The sequence below is a fragment of the Diadema antillarum genome, unplaced genomic scaffold (genome assembly GCF_040938485.1).
Source record: "Diadema antillarum isolate AM-2024a unplaced genomic scaffold, OU_Dant_1.0 seq00000627_RagTag, whole genome shotgun sequence".
Taxonomy (NCBI): Eukaryota; Metazoa; Echinodermata; class Echinoidea; order Diadematoida; family Diadematidae; genus Diadema; species Diadema antillarum.
In genome coordinates, this window is record NW_027271548.1 from 151,002 (window position 1) to 171,231 (window position 20,230).

At 39.7% G+C, this 20,230-nt stretch overlaps 1 protein-coding gene across 1 annotated transcript in view; it reads right to left on the minus strand.

The window, feature by feature from the left end:
• Nucleotides 1-20,230, minus strand: part of LOC139736158 (uncharacterized) — a 140,405-nt gene that overhangs the window by 53,984 nt on the left and 66,191 nt on the right. The window contains exons 4-9 of the mRNA XM_071646889.1: nucleotides 17,387-17,416; nucleotides 15,297-15,389; nucleotides 14,458-14,521; nucleotides 3,432-3,530; nucleotides 2,166-2,309; nucleotides 215-310 (exon numbers count right to left, since the gene is read on the minus strand). Of these exons, the coding sequence (XP_071502990.1) occupies nucleotides 215-310; nucleotides 2,166-2,309; nucleotides 3,432-3,530; nucleotides 14,458-14,521; nucleotides 15,297-15,389; nucleotides 17,387-17,416 (526 nt within the window). The remainder of the gene's footprint in view (nucleotides 1-214; nucleotides 311-2,165; nucleotides 2,310-3,431; nucleotides 3,531-14,457; nucleotides 14,522-15,296; nucleotides 15,390-17,386; nucleotides 17,417-20,230) is intronic.

The window sequence follows — 20,230 nt, forward strand, 5'->3', positions numbered from 1 at the left end:
TCAAAAAAACAACAACAACAACAAAAAACATAAGAAATTAGACAGGAAAAGCGTGGCAAAGTATTATCAACCCTTTTTACTTTGTTGTTGTTACTTCTTTGATCATGTGAATATAGTGACACCAAAGCTTAGCTCTTTTTGTTTCTATCTTTGATGTGTGATACCCAAAACTGGATGGCAGGTTTCCTCCAGCTAGTCAGACACCACCACCTACCTGTGGAGTCGGGTAGAGTGGCTTGGTCTGAGTTTCTCTCCTGCTTGAAGTCCAGGTTGCCAAACATCAGCACGGCCGAGACAACTTTGAAGACAGCTGCAGCACAGAGCGAGAGGAAAAGAGTATATGGCATTAGAGACACTGGTCTAAAATGAGACTAGGACATACCGTATACACTATATATTTTACAGCGAGTCTAAATTTTCGCGAATCCGGACTTCCTGACGATTTCTGGAGTGGTTAAATTTGCGATTGTGGAGTACAGTACTGAACAGAGAAATGTACATGTACACGTCACATTCACATCACGATCAGAGTCAATATTTTGGCACGTCTTTAAATTCACGAGTAGCACCTGACTCGCCAATTTTTCGAAAATAAAAACCTCAAGAAATATTTGGCTATATACAGTAAACGTTTTATATAAAACCACACTGAGGATTTTCTCTCAAGCACATATTCAGCAACTTTGCTACTGTACGAAGTTATGTACATGCTCCTCCAGATCAATGAAAAGAAAGTCAATAGAGGAATAATTCACATTCATCTTTCCTGCATTGATCCATGCAGGCTATCGGCTAAATCTAGATATGACATTATCACAGGCTTATGAATTATATGTTTGCACAGGCTGTATTCTGGTATGAAACTTGGATTGCATCCTGACGTATGTACATCTTACTGATAGGCTGCCCAGCTAGTGACTATACACTCTATGTCGGTCCCCTATAGAGAGGCCATCATTTTCCCCGATTATGAAAATGCACTTGATCACTCTAATTCTAAATTCCTCATTCTGCCAGTCATTCCACACCCTACATGTATGCCTCCAACTAACACACATGGACACACGCACACACACCCTCACACACATACAGACAAACACTTTGCTAAACCTTGCGCCATTCTGCTTGACAATCGTCACTCTCATTCATCAAACAACATATCCACCAGCATCATCTCTTCAGTTGCAGCACTCACTGCTTGATGATGTCACAATGCCTCCTTTTTGTTTTGTACACATTGTGACACTTGACCTCTAACATGACCTTTGACTCCTTTATAACACCCTCCTGAGCACATCAAATTTTGATGTATAGGAGTGCACGGACAAACACCATCACCATTCAGCGCCATCTTGCCTAGCCCTGCATAGCCATTTCAACACATCATTCAGTGTTTCTTGGAGGCCTCTCTGTGTGGAGTCCAAAAAATGTTTAGTTTCAATTTCTACAAATGACAGGGACTTTCCACTATTACAAGTTGCCTCACTCATTCAAATAGCCCCACACCTCCCGGGTGAGTTCTACTTTGGTGATCAACCCTCCCCCTGGCCTGTTGCCCTGGGAACCTCCCAAATGATATCTTACATGTGTATCTTGATATTTCTTTCATCCAAAGTAAGAACAATTATAATACTAGAGAGATGAATGAATTGCATATCACCAATATAGTGAATTTCAAGATACACTTCCAAATATACAGGACCTGCATTTTGGAATGATTTGCCAAATATTATAAAGTTGTCTAATAGACTTTCAATATTTAAAAGAATTTATGAATTCTTTCTTGTTCATAAAGATATGCTACAAATTTTCAGTTTTATTCAGTGTATAAGCACCTCACTTTGATGACTCTTGCCTTCTAATATGTGTTTTGTTCTTTCTGTAGTACAGTTTTCTAGTGTTTTGTATTGAATTAATGTAACTATTTTAGCTGTAATTCTTGGGATCTGCCACAGAGAGACCAATGGTCTATGTTAATCCCCCACAAACTGAAATAACTGTTTTCTTGTTGTGTTTTGTCTCTTGTCAAATTGTTATACAAGTTGTAAATTTTTCCTGTATTGTTCCAATGTTCTACGTATAGTTCTTGTATTCTCTATAAATGCTTTTTATCAGGATGTGGAAATAAATGAAATGAAATGAAATGAAATGAAATGTCTGCTTACAGTTGACGTCATCCTCGTTCATGTTCATGATCTGCATAGCCTCCATGGTGGCCTCAAACTCCTTGGCGTCATCCACGCCCTGCACCGGCACGTTGCCGTTGCTAAGGTAGGTGTAGAAGTCAGTCCGTTCCAGAAGGAAATCCTCTGTCAAATCCAGGGTGAAGAATATTGAAAGGGGGGAGGGGGAAGAGAAATACAAATACATTGTATCATATCTCTTCATTATGGACATGTAACTTTAAATACAGGGATGGTATAGTACTGGGGGAAATGAAGATTGAACTTTTCACTTTTTGCCAGATACTGAGAAACCACTTCTGAAATAATATACGGCATGCCATTCTAGGAGGAATTCACCCTTTATCTGATGAAAATTGGTTTTGGAATGTCTGAAACATCCAAAAACAAAGTAAAACAAAGCAATCAGTATAAAAGGTGAGCTCCACCTTTTATTTGGATTGCTCTGCTTTGGATATCTCAGCTATTTCAAAAAATGATTTTCATCAAATAAAATGCAAATGTTGAATCCCTCTTAGAAATACTTCCTCTTTCATATTTCATATGAGGTTTCCCATTATCTCAACCAAAAATGTTAGAAACCTGAAGTTAGCTCTCAACCAAAACTATATGATCCCTTTAAAAAGGGAGTGGATGGGGACATTTGTAATCCAATCAAACCTGTATCCAAACTTTTGTAGCATAATCTATTTAGTCTTGTAGAGTAATTTTGTGAGTTGAATTTGCATTTCAAAAACCAAGAATAAAACAGAATCGCCGGAATAAAACATCAAAGCATATCCAGCTTATCTTTACATATATTGGGTCAAATTCAACACACATAATCATTCCTACACTAAGATGTTCGTTCAATCCCATTTAAGACCCTTAAAAAGATTCTGGGATAAGATTCACTTCAACCTAACTACAACAAAAATGAAACACCCGATTTAAAGGAATTCCATATAATGTTTTTTTAACTAATTCATTTATCATTATCATGCACTTCTCAATCCACAAATACAAGGGCTAATGAGTGAAGTCAAAACCAAGGAGGGATGGGAAGGTGGGGGTAGAATAAAGCAAGGAGGGATGGGAAGGTGGGGGTAGAATAAAGCAAGGAGGGATGGGAAGGTGGGGGTAGAATAAAGCAAGGAGGGATGGGAAGGTGGGGGTAGAATAAAGCAAGGAGGGATGGGAAGGCGGGGGTAGAATAAAGCAAGGAGGGATGGGAACGGGGGAAGTAGGAGGAAAAGAAGGTCTTCTCACTCTTCATCTTCTCGCTAGCTCCCAGGAGGAGTTGGTAGAAGATGTGGAAGGTCCTCTCGGTGTCAGCTTGGCGGATGACACGCGCCTTCTCCAGCAGGTCTGAGGTTTGGGGGGTTAAGGAATCTCACAAACACACACATGTATACACAAACACAAACTCATTACTAATACTAATGAATCATTATAGATTATGCAACGCTGCACACTAGCACTGGTCCAATGGTCTAGGACCACTAAAAATCAGTGTTGGACCAGTAACTTCTTAAGGTACGGACCGATTATAAATAAAAAACTGGGTACCTACTGGTCCAACCTCTCTGTCGGACCAGTACAAAGAACTAATTGTACAATGTAATTCGTGTGCAGCCCTGGATTATGAACTTGTACAAAGATCTAGGCTGTGCGTATTTAACCCTTGCAGGCCCCAAACTCAAATACTGCCACTAACTTGGTGCACAAATAGGTCACTGAATGGATGCAAAGAGTTAATGCCAAATATCTAAATTCATCTGCCAAGGTCATGCGGGAATGTGGAAGTGAAATCAACAGGAGGAAAATGTTGTGTGACAAGCAACTGGTCGACACACACAGTCTGGCCTGCTGTGTGTTGAGATCAGCGCTGGGCTTCACACTGGGGTTCTAGGATCTTGGCACAACAGTGGGCCAAGAAGACAGCTCTCTATACCACAGCTGAGGATACTATTACACCTATGAATATATATATAGGAACAGACATACAAACACGCACAGACACATACAGTACACTACAAACAGAATTCAATTTTGATGGATTACAAATTCATATTCTTAAACTGTTTGATTCAAACAATTCAGATGCTCAGTTTGACAAGGGGCTTTGGCAAAAAATGAGTTTGAACATAACCAAAATGCAGACGTAACCAATATCTGTGCCAGGGGTACATTATACACCACTTCCTCCCACACCGCCACACCCCTTCACACACACACACACATACACACACATACACACACACACACACACACACACACACACACACACACACACACACACACACACACACACACACACACACACACACACACACTATGTTCCTTTGCACACACTACATGTGATAATCAAAGGGAACACACATTATGGGAAGTAGCAGTGGAAAAAACATTGGAGGGAAGAATCCCTATGAAATATTTGCTCAATTGTTAGTGAAATCTATCGTAAGAGTAAACAACATGGACTTTGACAGATCTATGGAACAGCTACATGTAGACAATTTGAAGGCACTGTGTGACTTTGCTTCAAGATCACATTCATCCATGTCATATCTTTCTGTTTGCCAACAACATTGAGGAAGGCAGGAAGTCATGTTTAACTTATTAATTTATTGAACTTAATCTTATCAATTTGATTGAATTTAATGACTGATTTCTTTATCAGGGTACCACAGTGTGAGGTACTGAACCCAGGGTATTAAACAAGAAGACTACAAAAAGTTGACCACAGAAAAGTTCAATATCACTTTCAAATCGTTTAATCTTAACCCGTTGAGGACGGTTTGATTTTGCTTCATCACGCACTTCCCATAGATGCTTGCCCGAGTATACTCGGGACTCGTCCTCAATGGGCTAATGCCATGTGATATATGAACAGAAATATTTTTTTTTTCCCAATTACATGTGCATACTTAACTGTGAAAGGTTAAATCACCCAGTTATCACAACCCTACCAGAAATAATATGGTAAGTAAGTGATCCATCCTTCTGTAATTCAGAATACTACCCTGAAATGCTTGGGAAACCTCACAGAACCCCAAAACAGCAAGTTTTGAGCACATGGGTACAATGCGAAGCAATACATCTCACAGGCTACAAAGTTCAAGAGGCACAGACTAGAGCTGGACTTTCACCCTTGGAGTATTATAGGACCTTTGGCACCCAAATATAATCACTTCTTTTTCACTCTCCTCTTCAACTGGCTGACTCACAAAGTTTGCCCTATCCATTTATCACCTGCTTACTTCCTGCCTCAATTCCAGAAAAATCCCAGAATCCTTAACAAAATGAAGCCGCTGGTGCAAGGTGCGTTTGCTTGCTACCAGCCGGGTAATGGGCAGGGCGTAGTGCGTGATATGTTCATATCACTCGTCTCACTCTTGTGTGCGCATGAACAACTTTGGGACTTGGAGCCTAGATACATGTGTACCCTGCCGACGCAGTATTCACATGAACAGTCACATCACTGGCATAAAATAGTTACCTTAACCTATAGACCACCTCTACTCAATTCCGACCGAATTATTTGGAATCAGCATCACATCAAGTACGGCCCGTCCCATATTAATTCTGCAAGGGTCCATAAAAAGAAATAGCGCTAGAGCTACATTGTAGAACATAAAGGATGCAAGAAAACAGTGGGCAAGGTGCTTCATAAGTTTTTGCCCGATTGAGGTTTCTGAAAAAATTCTGAAAAATCTGCTTGCCCGACCAGGCAAGTGGTTTAAAAAAAAAAAAAAGTTATGTAGCACCTTGATGGGGGCATGATGCAACAGATGTACATTGTCAACTATGTCGGTACATGCAAAAGAAAATCCTGCAGACGTACAATGTACTACAGAGCCACGGAATAACTACAGCTGTACACACATTTGCGTAGCCCTCATGTAAGTGGTCACCGAAGCTGCTGTAACAGTTTTCTGTAATCATATGACCAAAAAAGACATGAGATATCCTTGCGCATTCTACTCACTCGTACATCACTTACGATTGAATGCCTGGATAGGGCATCTCCGATCAAAATTATCGCTTAACGAAAAAGGGAGATCCTATCACATGTGGTGTGTTTCCTGTGCAACTGATTCTTTTCACAAAAAGAGAGCGAGATGAAAAAAAAAAAATAGGTAAATGTATATTGCAGTCATTCAGAGACTAATTTTGGTGCCTGGAATGTTTCCTTTCTGTCTGCAATATTACTTACTCCATCTAGCTCATTGAATAGGGGAAGAAAAATCAAGAATAACCAATAGACAGCAATGAACCAATATTTACTTTCAGGCCACAAATAAAAGCAGACTATTGAGTGACGTTTTTTTTTTTTATTCCTCTTTCTCTCTCCCTCTTTAAATGCACAGAACAATACATGTACACAGCCACGCCAAACAGAAGCAGATTATACAATGACTTTTTCCTCTCTCTCTCTCTCTTTTTTTTTTTTTTTAATCCACAGAGAAATACATGGCCACACCAACACAATTTCAACACTTTGGTATTTGGCCTTTGCTTTTTTGCTATTGCTGCTATTGCTGCACACAGGAATGTGGTTGTTCGGCAAACATCGGAGTGAAAGAAAGAGCTGCTGTCTGTTGAGGGGATAAAAAAATGGAACTGCCTATAAAAGGTGCATGTCAATGACAAACCTATATTGCTCAATTGGACATTCTGTGGGTGTGACGTGCGGTGTATGTGCGTATGCCCCGCTTTGTTTCAGCGAGCACGTTTTTGTGCTTTGTCATGCTTCGCTTGAAGTAATGGAATAGTTTGGAATGAAAAGGAAAAAGATCACTTTCGTAAATCATCCTTTCTTAGAAAAATATTGTATTATGAGTGATTCACCATTCAATGGTGAAAAATCATACCCAAAACGTTGAGAGCAAGTGTTTGACATGCAGATAAAAAGTACAGCTTGAGAATCTTGACTTGTCTTAACTGCATAGGACGTACAGTGTGTCCCTTTGCTCTCCTATGAGTGATCCTTCTCAAGTTTGGTCTTCCCTGGGCTTGATGTTCGGCCTCTTTTTAATAGGGGGATGCCAAAGTCTCTTGCTCTGGTCTTCCCAGCATGCTAGAGGACGTCCTGGGGGTCCTCCAAAATCTACTCACTGTTTAATTAATATCCATTCTATCTGCCAGGTTGCCCAAGTCTACATATTATGTACTTACTGTCAGAACTATAGCACAATTTCCATCTACCCCCTCCCTAAAAAAGTCACACACACACACTTACACACACAGACACAAATAATGGCTGGGGTTGGGGGGGGGGGGGGGGGCTCACCCCCAAAAAGTTTGGCTTATGGCATGAATTGGTGACTCATGATGCAAAAATGTGACATTCCAAATGTGGTCAGGATGTGACTATGCATTTGAGAATGTAACAATTCTACTGGCTACTTCAGGAGGAAACAGTTTACGCATTTGGAACCACTGGGACAAATTTCAAGGAACACCTTCATCACATACATTGTAGGGCTCAATCTGTGACAGTTTGAGTCATAATTTGCCACATGTACATGTACGTCTGGTTATGACGTAAGGCAGTTTTCATACTCACAAAAAGCACTCATTTGGGGACAATGTTTTCTAAACACATTTTACTGTAATGTCATAACCTTTAAGCAAGTCTGAGAGCGAACTTGAATCACATTTCTGAAAGACATGTTTCCCTGATCGCATTTGGTCACGGTCACTCAAATGATCAGATGCTTTCCCAGGTGGGCTTTGCTACATTTTTGGTGCTCATATGTAACAATTTTAATAGTCTGATCTTCAAAACGAGATTGAGAGGATGGTCCCTGTTTTGATGCTGCATTCACTACCACCATGGTGGCTGCATATCATATGCACGCACACTCCGGGAAGAAAGAACTTCAAGAGTTGCATGAACACTCTGGCGAGACAGAACTTTCAGGGTTGCATGTTTCAATTGACAAGACACCGAGTTTGTGAAACAGGTGGTGCATGTAATGTCGTCTGCTGTCAGCGGTTGGCAAGGCAACTCATCTCTGTTTCCGAACGCTATAAAACTCTTCCCATGTTGCGAGAAACTCGTGTCAGAAAAAGCGATCGCGTAGGAAGTCTTTTGCAAGTAAGATGCCCCTTGATGTGCCTTCTATTGATACTGCTGGCCTAGAATGAGGGGGAGGGGGGGTATTTGAAGGCTAGATACCATGAAGTGAATAATTACAGGTGTCTTTTACAGTCAAGCCAACAGCTGCTGTATAGGGTGTGCAGATTTCCTCAGGGATGAGGTAGCCTGGCCAACAGAGTGAGTGATTCTCACACATCACTGCATGCAACTAGCCACCCCTACTGGCTGCACAGACATCCTGACCTCAGTTGACAGCGGATGAGGAGTGCTACTAAAGCATCAGAAGTGGGAATACACCTGCTGTAATAATTCACCCTTCGAGAAAACCAAACCTGCTGTGGTTTGATTCTGTATATTTTTTAAAACAAAATTCCTTCTTATTCATCGTGGTCGTTTCAAAAGGGGAACAAATTTTGCTTTCATATGAGCTCTTTATTGTATATACATTAATTGTTTCAGTTCCAGCAATTTCAAAAGCCTCTTCTGAGCTAATTCTATAAATGATCTTCAAATTGGCAATACATTTTGGAAGATGAGAATTACTTTTTCTCTCTCAGATTAGCAAATGGTTGTAATCCCTTCAGAGTTTTGTGCAGATTTACTCAATTGAACCACTTCCATCTAATAGATAATTAGTCACTATAACATATGCAGTGACAGTCAGAGTTGCCAATTTGAGGACAAGACGATAATACCTGCAACAAAAATCTCTAGGACTTGACGGGTTGGTGGCTCTTAACCCCTTCCATGCCAGTGAGTTTCATGTGCACAAATTCCACACATAAACCTATGGACAGGGGATGAACTTGGCATGCAGAGAATTAAATCATCAGACCCGCAAGTTATTTGCTTGTCAAGTTGCAGTCCATTGGGAGAACATGGGGCAAATTTATACAACAGCAACCAGGTGAGCCAATGGTAACATGGGGGGTGAAAGGAAACCCCAAATTGAGGAAATGTCTGCTTGCGGAAACTACTGTTCATACAACATCTGGGAAAAATATACCCTTTTTCTATGGTGTCTATCACCTAATTGTGAAATACTTATCTGGGTGCACTTAAAGTTATGTCCAACAAATTTAGTTGGTACATAGACATATCATAAACATGAATGAAACCTAGACATATTTCTGGTAAATCTATAATTATCTTTTTCTTCATGTTTTTCTTTCGCCAAAACAGAAATGGATTATGTTGCACATTCTCCATCTACTGTTTAGGGGCATCAATTTCAAAACCTTGCCTGGACACACATAGAGCTATACGCTCCAAATGTAAACAGATTATAGACAGGAATGAAACCTAGGCATGCTTCTGACACAGTTATCAACTATTTAAAGTCTTTTTGGTGCAAAACAGCAACAGATTCGGTTACAAAATTTGAGAGGGCAGGAACAAGAAGCGGACGCCGAGGAAACCCACCACCGGGGAAGAAAGCCCAAACACTGTCAATTTGTAGGATCATGTTTTACTCTATGTGGACGAGTATCCATTTGCAAAAGAGAAGCCTGGAAAACATTATGGTGAAAGGTTACGTAAGCCTCCTGTAATACCTTAATGAGATGTTTCCTCTTTGATCCTTTTTTTTTTCTCTTCTTTTTTTTCTCTTGAATTCTAACTGCTACACCTGCTTACTTCAACTCTAACATCTACACCATCACCCTAAATACCAAGATATTCCCCAATGACACATGTCAATAAATTGCATACCTTCTTTGTCCTTAAATCAAAACTATGTATTATTCTCATTTATGCATATATTTTGAAATGTTTTCCTATTTGAGGGTTAAGTGTCAGACCAAGGCTACCTATCACAAGCAAGAAATGTGAATTTACTGTAAAGTCATCTGTGCCTCATTACTGCTACACAGAGTAAGTCTATTTTGCATTTGTTTCCCACATTAGAAATACTGTCCACTGAGCAGTTACATTAACAACATTTATCAGATTTGTACAAAAATTCCAAAAAAACAAATGAAATCAGTAGCTTGACACATATTTTGAATAAATTCTAAATTTTTCAATTTTTCACAAAAACAATATGTGTCAATTCTTTTTGACACCTTTGGACCAAGAAGACACTGGGATATGTCACAAGTCTGCCCACACTGAGTGAAGCTATTTCTGTGACAACTAAACCCTTTCTTTCCCTAAAACTGTGACCACTCTTGGTAGCATATGATTCAGGTGTCATTGATCTGATAGGTGAGGTACAATATATGTGCCAACTGTTGACGCTAATCATCCAAACTTTCCCACGAAATAAAACGCAAGTTTCTCATTATTCTGGCCTCTCTAAAAATGACATCCGAAGCAATCTATGATCTAGTGGCTGCAATGGCCTCCGTTGTGTGGACTTTGCCGTCTTGTCAAAAGAGCGCTAATTGCTGGAGATGAGAGGTTCTGGCGGTAAGAAGGAATCCATTACTGCATTATGTAATCATCCTGCATCCTCTGGGCTTCCTAGAGTTCCTTCCTTCCCCTCAGGGCCGGGACAGACCACTGAAGGTCTTCTTGTCGACGTCAGCTCACTAGGCTCTGAGTTTTGACTGGTGGCTAAAAGTGTCACACCAGCTGGTACAGTCAGGAGGGAGGATTCCAGGAGGCTCAAAATATGCCAATACTTTAAAATTCATTTTATCACATTTAAACTCACTCACCTACTCTGCATGGACTTTTAATTTTTTACTGCAACATTCTTTATTGTCCATGACAGACTTTAATGTATTAGTGTATGTGTGGTCAGTGTGTTTGTACGAGTTGTGTATGTGTGAGTGTGTGTTGTCTGTTCATCTGTCTGTGTTTGGAGTTATTACCAGAGTTCATCGTTGTTCCAGGCACCACTCGAGGGAAGCCATGGGTGGGGTTAAAGAGAAAGTGAGAGAGAAACTGATTCCATTAATGTCAGCAATTTTAGACTATGTGATTCTCACAATAATGGTTCCTAAAGAGCACACTCAGTCTTTACACTACCAGTGTTGCTATGTGCAGTAGAAACATATCGAAATAAAACTGTGAAAGATATGATCACACAAGAACTGTACATTTTCACCAACCATTAAAGCATGGTTGAAACAGGAAAATTTCCTCCTGCCAGTTACATTACATCTGACACCGTCTCCTGTAACAGACAGACATCCATACCAACTCCTCATTCACTGTACAGCTGTACGTCTTGCTTCGCGAGGAAAGTGGGAGGGGCTTTCCATTGACTGTTGCTCATTTCACTGTGAGGAAATAACGACACACTCTCAATGTCAAAATGAACTGAACACGAGATGTGGCACACTTCACTTCTCATTATGCAGGACAACCATACAAGTGACAATCCACAAATAAGGAAATTGCTATAGTGACTACTCAAGTGTCTTGTCTAAAGAAACAAGACAAAAGATGCACTGCTCATCAGTAATTGTATTAATTAGGGTCATCCTAATATCATTAGATAATTAAACATCTGCATCAGAGTAGGTCCCACTCTATAGATCCTGGCATAGGATCCACATCATGGCCCTCTCCTCACACATTAGTGAGTGCATCACTTTCTTCACTGACTCAATGTCCGTGAAACTCTTTCAATACCGCAAACAACCAATTTGCATGCAATATCAATGGCATTCTGTTAAAGTGATTCTGTAAGGGTTGAGGTGTACGGTACACCAACCATAAATTGAGCTGCAGCCTCAAAAAATGGTCTACTGCAGGTGGTGATTACAGGTATGCCAACTCTGACTAACGCTGGATACTAACTGGTATGAAACCAATCTCGGAAAGAAAAACGCCCATGCATGGTCTAAACATAATGCCATGGAGGAAAACCGAGACCAGTTTGGCTAAGTTTCGCACGATGCTAATAATAAATCTATGCAGCAATTAGCTAGGAGGTAGCAATTAGCTACCTGGTTTGTATTTTTACAGCTAAACCTCGTAATCCTCCAATTGGGAACAAGTCCAACACTGGGGTATTGACACTGTCAACATAATATTTTACTTTTTTTTCTGCTGTTGATTTATGCTAGAGGTGCTGGCCAGATCGAAGGATATTTTTCCTTCTTCCTCCTGGTGGGAAATGAGGCAAGGGGAAGAGAGAGAGAGATGTTTGTCAGGAAGATCTACAGACATTTCAGCCCACATTGGCTCATAAATCGAACAGATACCATCAGCTACGGCTGAGAATCGTCTCCTGGTTATTCCGACACTCTTTATTTATTAACCCCAGATTTTTATTCATTAACCACAAAACCTTTTACTCCCTAATTATGCCAAGCGCAAGCCAGATACACAAAAAGTGGCATATCGTGAAAATACCACTGCTTTCTTTCTATCTTTGTACCTATTTCTAGTGAATTTCTTCACAAAAACAAACAAACATAATGCTTTTAATTCAAACTGCTTTTTCCCCCTCGTAGGGAAAGATCAATTTGTAAGAGAAACAAAACATCTCCCCAGTATCAAACTTTACCTACTGCAGTATGTAATTAATTCTGAGCTTGTAAAATGTACATAGTTCACTAACACTTTATCTTACACCCCCAACACATCATTACGCCATCAATACAAATCACTACAAATTTCTCCAAAGCATCATATGACAGGGGCGAGAAATGAAAAGGATATTATAAACAATGATTACATGAGTATAATGATTATATTTGATATTAATCAATCACTATTACCATCATCATCACAACTTCTGCAATCCTCCCCAGCACTACATGTTATTGGCACTGGGTCTGCACGAAAACCATTGTACAATGCATCTTATTTTGTTTCCCTTTAAACTGGCAGGGTTTAAAGACTTAATAAAGACAGTCTTTTAAATGTCACTTCCACTGAAATCACTTTTCATTAAAGAAAGCAAAATAGAAAGTTTCTTCCTTCTTCAATTAGAACAAGATGGAAATAAAAAGCAAAAACAAAAACAGGAGAGTAATGACAAGTGGTATTTGTGACCACAGCTTGCCCAAAAATATAATGAAGAAATGAACATGAACTGCTCTTCAATAGACGCTTCATTCAAATAACATTTCATATGCCACTAGTTGTGTCCGTTATCATATTTTTGTTTTTTCTAGCATTTGAAAACACCTTTGGCTAATTGGGGTATTGTGTAGAGCGGCACTCATGAAATGGAGTCTGAAAATTGAGGCCATTTCTCGCAAGGGAGTGAGAGGATGGGTGAGAGTTTACAGAAGGGCTCAGCTGCTTAATGACCTCCATGCCTGTTGTGTAAGACAGACTTCAGTCTACTGGCTGAGGGGGGAGAGACTTCAATCAGAAGGGGTGTGGCACTTAGTGTATGAAGAAGCATGGACCACTATACCAGTCCCCCCCACCCCAATCACTCCATGTAATATCTTGTTCTCTTCTACACCACCCCATCCCACTTTCAGTAACAAAGGTACACACACAGATACGCACAGGTGGGACTACGTCCTTTGTGACCTCACAATGCAGCAACATTATGGATTTAATCCATTTTTCTCTAATAACACAATAGACTCTCCATTCCTTTTCTTCAAAAGGTTCTCAATTCTACCAGGGACGTGACAAGAAAATGTTTCAAAGTATACCCCAACATTCATGAGTTGAAGAAGAAGAAAATATGTCAATAACGCCAGCAAAGGGCCATGTTTGCTCTCCCACCCAATGTAAAGCAGAGTCAACACGAGGATTGTGCTACTGTGTCGATGTGAAGAATGAAGTCTACCTCCCCGAGACTGTAGGGAGTGGAACGCTCCAGCAGCAAACCCACATCAATGGGCAAGATGGTTATGACTGAGCACGCAGGACTGAACACAAGCCTGCGATACATTCCTCACACGACTGGTGCAAGGCGACCTCAGTGAAATCTTCTCAGCTTTGTTGTTCGTCTGTTTTGTTTTGTTTTCTCTTTTTCTTTCTTTTACTGCCTTCTGATAGTCATGTCCATCTCATACATGCTGGATTGATGGACAAAAACATTTCCCCCCCCCCCCCAATGTGCTTTCATTTGGGAATCCTTCAACTACCATCACGCCACCTGTTTGTAAGGAGGCCAAGTAGCACTTGAAGAGATGAGTCTGAAAGGGTTAAGGGGGGTTCTAATGAGGATCAGTGGAAAGATGGTGATGATGCTTTAACAAGAACAAGGCCATCTATCCTCCTTCCTTTACTAAGCAGGGTTGAAAACTTGAGAAAGGATACAAGTCTCAATGCTGGCTCCGGAGATGTAGCCAGATGTGTCAAAGTTGATGCGGATGAACTTTCCCTGTAGTGATGAGCAGAAAGATATATATATTTCTATAGTCAGCAAAGGAAACATCAGGGGAAACTCTCATTCCATAAACACAGTAACATTATTCCATCACAATAATAGCACTGGCTGCTTGATTCAAATTAACTAAATAAAAGTTTTGGTGTATTACATGGTAATTTACAGACATGGCAAACTTCTACCTTTTCTACATTTCCAGTTCAGGCAGCAGACAAAGCAAAGGTAAATCTACATGAGGCCCAATTCCTAATATTCTTCAAAGATACCATTTGCACTAAGACATTTTCTCTGCAAACTGAAATGGAAATCCATTGACTCTCAGCAGTTACAAGTTTTTTCAACCCTTCATCAATTAGCACCCCCATTTGCTATATTTCATAGAGACACTGCATTCTATATCTATCCAGGATATATAATAAAAGAGACAAAGTAAAGGATCTGATATCAGATATGTGACTTTAAACTGTTGAGAAGTTTACTGCAAACAGCAGACATTCTGAATATGAAATGTTGAATTTCAGTTTCATTCAATCTTTTCCTTGCTCCAGCTGGACATTCTGCAAGAAAGACAGATGACGCTGTCAACTGAAGTTAGAGATTTGCTTACAGAAACCAAAACCAAACTAAGGAGGAAAAGACTATAAAACTTTTGATACTCGTCTCTCCTACACCGGTAGCGCTCCACCGTTCTCTTTTCCGTCACCATCACGTGACACGTGGCAGGCGGTGACGCGGAGAGGCGGTGGGGGGAAAAGGTGGTAGTACTTACGAAACGCGAGGAGTTGTCATTCTTGACGGTCTTGGCGTTGCCGAAGGACTCCAGGATGGGGTTGGCCTGGAGAAGCTGAGCTTCCAGCTCTCCCTACATGGATGGGGGAGGAGCAGGAGGAGGATGAGAGTGTCAGTGTTACCCCGGCGATGTTGAGATGCCAGCCACATATGAATATTCCAACATTTGTCACTTGCACAGATGTCACACCCATCCAAAGAAGCCCCCACCAATTTCAACTTGTGTCTCAAACATCTATGTCTGTCCTCCCTGGAGGTTGTTCTTTTGCTTTTTCTTCAGTTTTTCCTTCTGCTTCCCCTCCCCCCCTCCCCCGACATCAATATTTTCGGTGGAGTTAAAAGTTTGGCAGAGGTGAAATCGAGATGGAAGGAATCATACTCCCCATGAAATAAACATTTCTTTTAGAAAAGTACACGAAAAGAGTACAATTTTGGCGATAAAATCATTCAAGATGTCTGCAGGTACATTAGCATGTGTCACAGATGATTTTTCTTCCCGACCATACTTTTTTTTTTCTGCTGTTCGACACGACAGCACTATATTTGACTGATTTTGTGACATCTGTGATTAAGTGATACATTTCAATACAACTGCTCTGTCTCTTTCCCACCCTTTTGTTACATGATCTTGTATTTTATAAGCAAAGTGAGAATGACCTGCAATCAAGGTCCATTTTGTGTCTTGAGATTTCAAAATACTGCTTTACCTCAACGACTTTTCAACAAGTTTTATTCTATAGACTTTGACTGACAACTTCAAATTACCTAATAATCACGATGTTGACTTCTCATGTTTCTTAAAGTTGTTTTCTTTTGTACTACAGTGACTAACTCCAAACTAATCATCATCATTCATGAAAATGATCTACAAAAACAATCTACTGTACTTCTTTGCAATAGCACAATTGTTTTAAGCATGTTCCTGATCAGAAATCACAGCAACAGAAAACTTTTAAACTCTCAACGGTTAAAGAATCAACCCGATATCAGACACTCATGCTTGCTTGTACATTAATCCGCTTTGTTGTTTTGATGGTGAAGTTTTTTATGAACAAACACGGCAAACGATTAACGAGAAATGCCTCGATCCAATAAAACACGAATTAACAAACAATGCTCACAGAGATTGGGATAGAACACTGGCAAACGAGAATCTGGAGAATGCTTGATACAAAAGGGGACAGTGAACGATGGTAGAGAAGGGCAGTGTGGGTACATATACTGTGCTTCAAACTCACAAAATTTGGCTCATAATACGAGAGTGGTATATATGCAAAATGCTTAAATAATTCTCAATTTGCATAAATGGTTGCCACAGATAATTCTTGACAAAACTGCGTGACCATGCATAAATTGCGTGATGGAGTGGTTGCGCCCACTCAATTTCCAAGTCACATTTAATGGCATCAAATGAAAGTCAAATTTATGTTGAAGAATGAAGCATTATTGGCTTGCTTTTTGAAAATCATATTTGATAAACTTAGAAATTTCTCTCAAAAACTCAACAAAACAGAATTTGGAATGCATTTGAAATATCGATAAGGTGACATGCTGTGATTACAGAATTACCTGTTTCAATATCAAGCACTTACCGAATTTGTAGACAAGGAAAGTATTTTTAAACATATTTGTTCATAAATTGACAATAATTCACTACAAAAGACTGAAGACATAAATGAACAGATAATATTGTTTTATAGCATGAGTAGGATTAATATATGCTCCAGCACTGCGGATATTAATCCACATATATAAGAGATTAATTGTGGAAGTTATGATAAGAAAAGCTTTAAGGTATTTCATTATGGAGCGGGTTTTTGCATTAGTTATCTGTGGCACGTGATGACAGAAATATATGTGAGTATATTATGATACACTGGTGCCGTGACTGATAAAAGCATCATGGCTGCACAAATATTTCATTAGTGTCCAAACTTTTCCACAACTAAAATGGTGTGGTCTCAGCATATTAAGAGGAAGGAGAGTAAGAGAGCAAGAAAAGTTCGAATAACGATGTTTGGGAGATTGTGTGAGGGGTTAAAAGATGAAAAATGAGTCATGAATACTTACTACGATGTTCCTCGACAGGCTACCCATACTCTACCGAATTTCGGAGCAGCCAGCATAATTTTGCGGGCCCCCCGTGGGCAGGGGGGTGTGGAGGAGGTTCAAAATGTTGGACGGGTGAAAGTTGGATCGTGTGTGTGTTTTAGAAGATGACCCGGTGTGGGGAGGTTGAGGGGGGAGTCGGGGGAAAAGACGGGAGGCGATAACAAGAATGGGAGGGGGAGATGGGGGGAGATACAAAAACAAGAATGATAATCAAACCATTAACCAGAAACAGAACAATCTCCGACCACTACAGTCCAGTACGGAGGAAGAGGAGGAGGAGGAGGAGGAGGAGAAGACTAGGATGCCAGGGACACAGGTGAAAATTCAGTAGCGTAAGGGTTAAGGGGAACACAGGAGGACGATGCACCAAGGTGGCAGAAGCAATAAGGTGAGAGGGTGAAATTATATAATATAAGACATTCAACACAAAGCATGCACATGCAAGACAAAATAAATGCCAACTAAACAAACCTTATACACAATGAACATATCAAAATGGCTATGTGACACTTAATAGTGACCGGTGTCATTACGTTGCATGTACATTAAAGAGTGTACGCTTGTACTGTGCATAAAGCTTGTACACTTGTATGCTGGTGTACCTCAAGTTACAAATTTTAGCCGTTATGCGTGCCAACATCTCTATGTAATACAGAATACAAATATGATTACTTTTGTGAGCAATATTCAGTACAATAGCTGATTCCTTTTCAAAGATTGTCCCACACACACACAAAAGAAAAAGAAAGCAAATGCCTTGGCTCGAAGATTTGTGGACAACTCCTTCACATTTTGTTGCGGGCTAATATACAGAATTTCAATTCTAGACTTATAATCCATGATAACCATATAATAACCATGAGTATACAACACTGTACCTCTTATTCTACAATACACAAAATGTGATGTTCCTTCTGCTGTTAAATTTCTGCGCACATCCCATAGCAAGGGGATTTCTTCAAGGTGGGATGAACACTAAATAATATTTGCTACCACACAATCATTTCCCAGACATTCCCCCATTTTAATTTAATGATCACATTGATACACAACACACGCATGCATACCAACATGTACATCCATGATTTAGGGAAGCGATTCAATTCTTCATGGTTTCTACACTGACATGTTACTTAAAAATTTAATTTATGGCTTATTCCTAGTGGGCGATATGTGCAGAACTGTCATCTCCTACAAAAATATGACAGGAAAATGGATAAATATTTGTAAACAGTGATATGACATGCAACTTTTTTCTATTAAAAAAAAAAGAAGCTCTTCAAAGGGTATTCTGAGAGTTGCTATTCATAGGTACAAGAAAGATACAAATCGTCAAAATGTACAGCATTTATCCAAAATCATTTTATCTAATCCACCATTTCTTCTCAGGGTCTCTTGGCATTTTTGTCCTTTTGATAACAGCATCATCCTTGATAGCTCTGACAACCAAAAATTTGTCAGCACATTTTTGGTGACTAAAATAAGCTGCACAAATCACACAATACTAATAAAAAAAACCTGTGAAATATATCATTAAAAAAAAATCATGTTATTAAGTGTCGTGACACAAAACAGTCACAATAATAAACAATTAAAAAAAACCATCAAAGTGCAGGGAAATAGCAAAGGGGAGGCAAATTTCACAAGGATTAAAAAAAAAAAAAAAATGTGTGTGTAATAAAATGGGAGGGGGGTTTAAAAAAACAGAACAAAACGCCACATAACAGAACACTCCAAAAAACAAACTTTCCAAGTCTGTGAAGCAAGCAAACTGGGCATTTAGTTTTGGATGAGTTCCAGTATCTGTTTACATAAGGATTGGCTTGTGAAAACAAACTTGATAATATCCAGATATTAGTGAATACTCAAAAACTCGTGTGTACAAAGTGGTTCAAATCACACTGTAGCAGCTTTGGAACACGAGGCAATAGATACAAATCCAGAAGAATACAAAAAAAATCAAGAGTAAGAAGTTTCGACATACCGCATTTGGTAATTGATATGTTACTCTTTTTTTCTTAATCCTATCAGCTGCTATGTCCTGAAAGAGTTGAACATGGACAAAAAACAAAAAACATGGTATACGAACCAATTACATCATCTGACGGGCAAGGAATGGGTGGGACCGGGAGGGGGAAGGGGGTCGGGATTGGCAGAGAGAGGGGGTATACACCACGAGGACACATTATACAGGCGCCAACAGAACGGAGAAAGGTAGAGGTATTGACATTAGGATGGGGAGGAAGGGTGATTTTGAGGGTGGGAGACGCAAAAAATTGCATTGATTTGCTCAGATTTGGGGAAATCACAGAACCTGTACTCAAGAACAAACAGGAGTACGACAGAAGAGTTCCATATATACGATACATTTGGTTATGAGAAACGATGAATAAATACAATTTGTATGATGTCTGAACATATGTAGATTTTGACTGTCATGCCGAAAGTTATGGCAAGATAGACAATAATCTGAAATAGACAGAATGAGTTCTACCCCTTGATTACTATCACTTGCGTCCTACAATATGATACATACACCACTGTATATAAACGAGAAAAAAAAATACGAAATGATGAGACAAATATCTTTTAATATATACTGAAACCTATAGTTACTGACATACAATTGAACATTCAAACAATGTTTGTTTACATTGACTACTTTATACAGGCATGTCATTACAATGAATGGCGACAGTACTTTAGACTATGTAACACAACATGGATACCCTATACACTTCCTCCCCCCCCCCCCCCCCCCCCCATGCCCTTGCCTTGTAATCATACATGTAGGAGTGGATA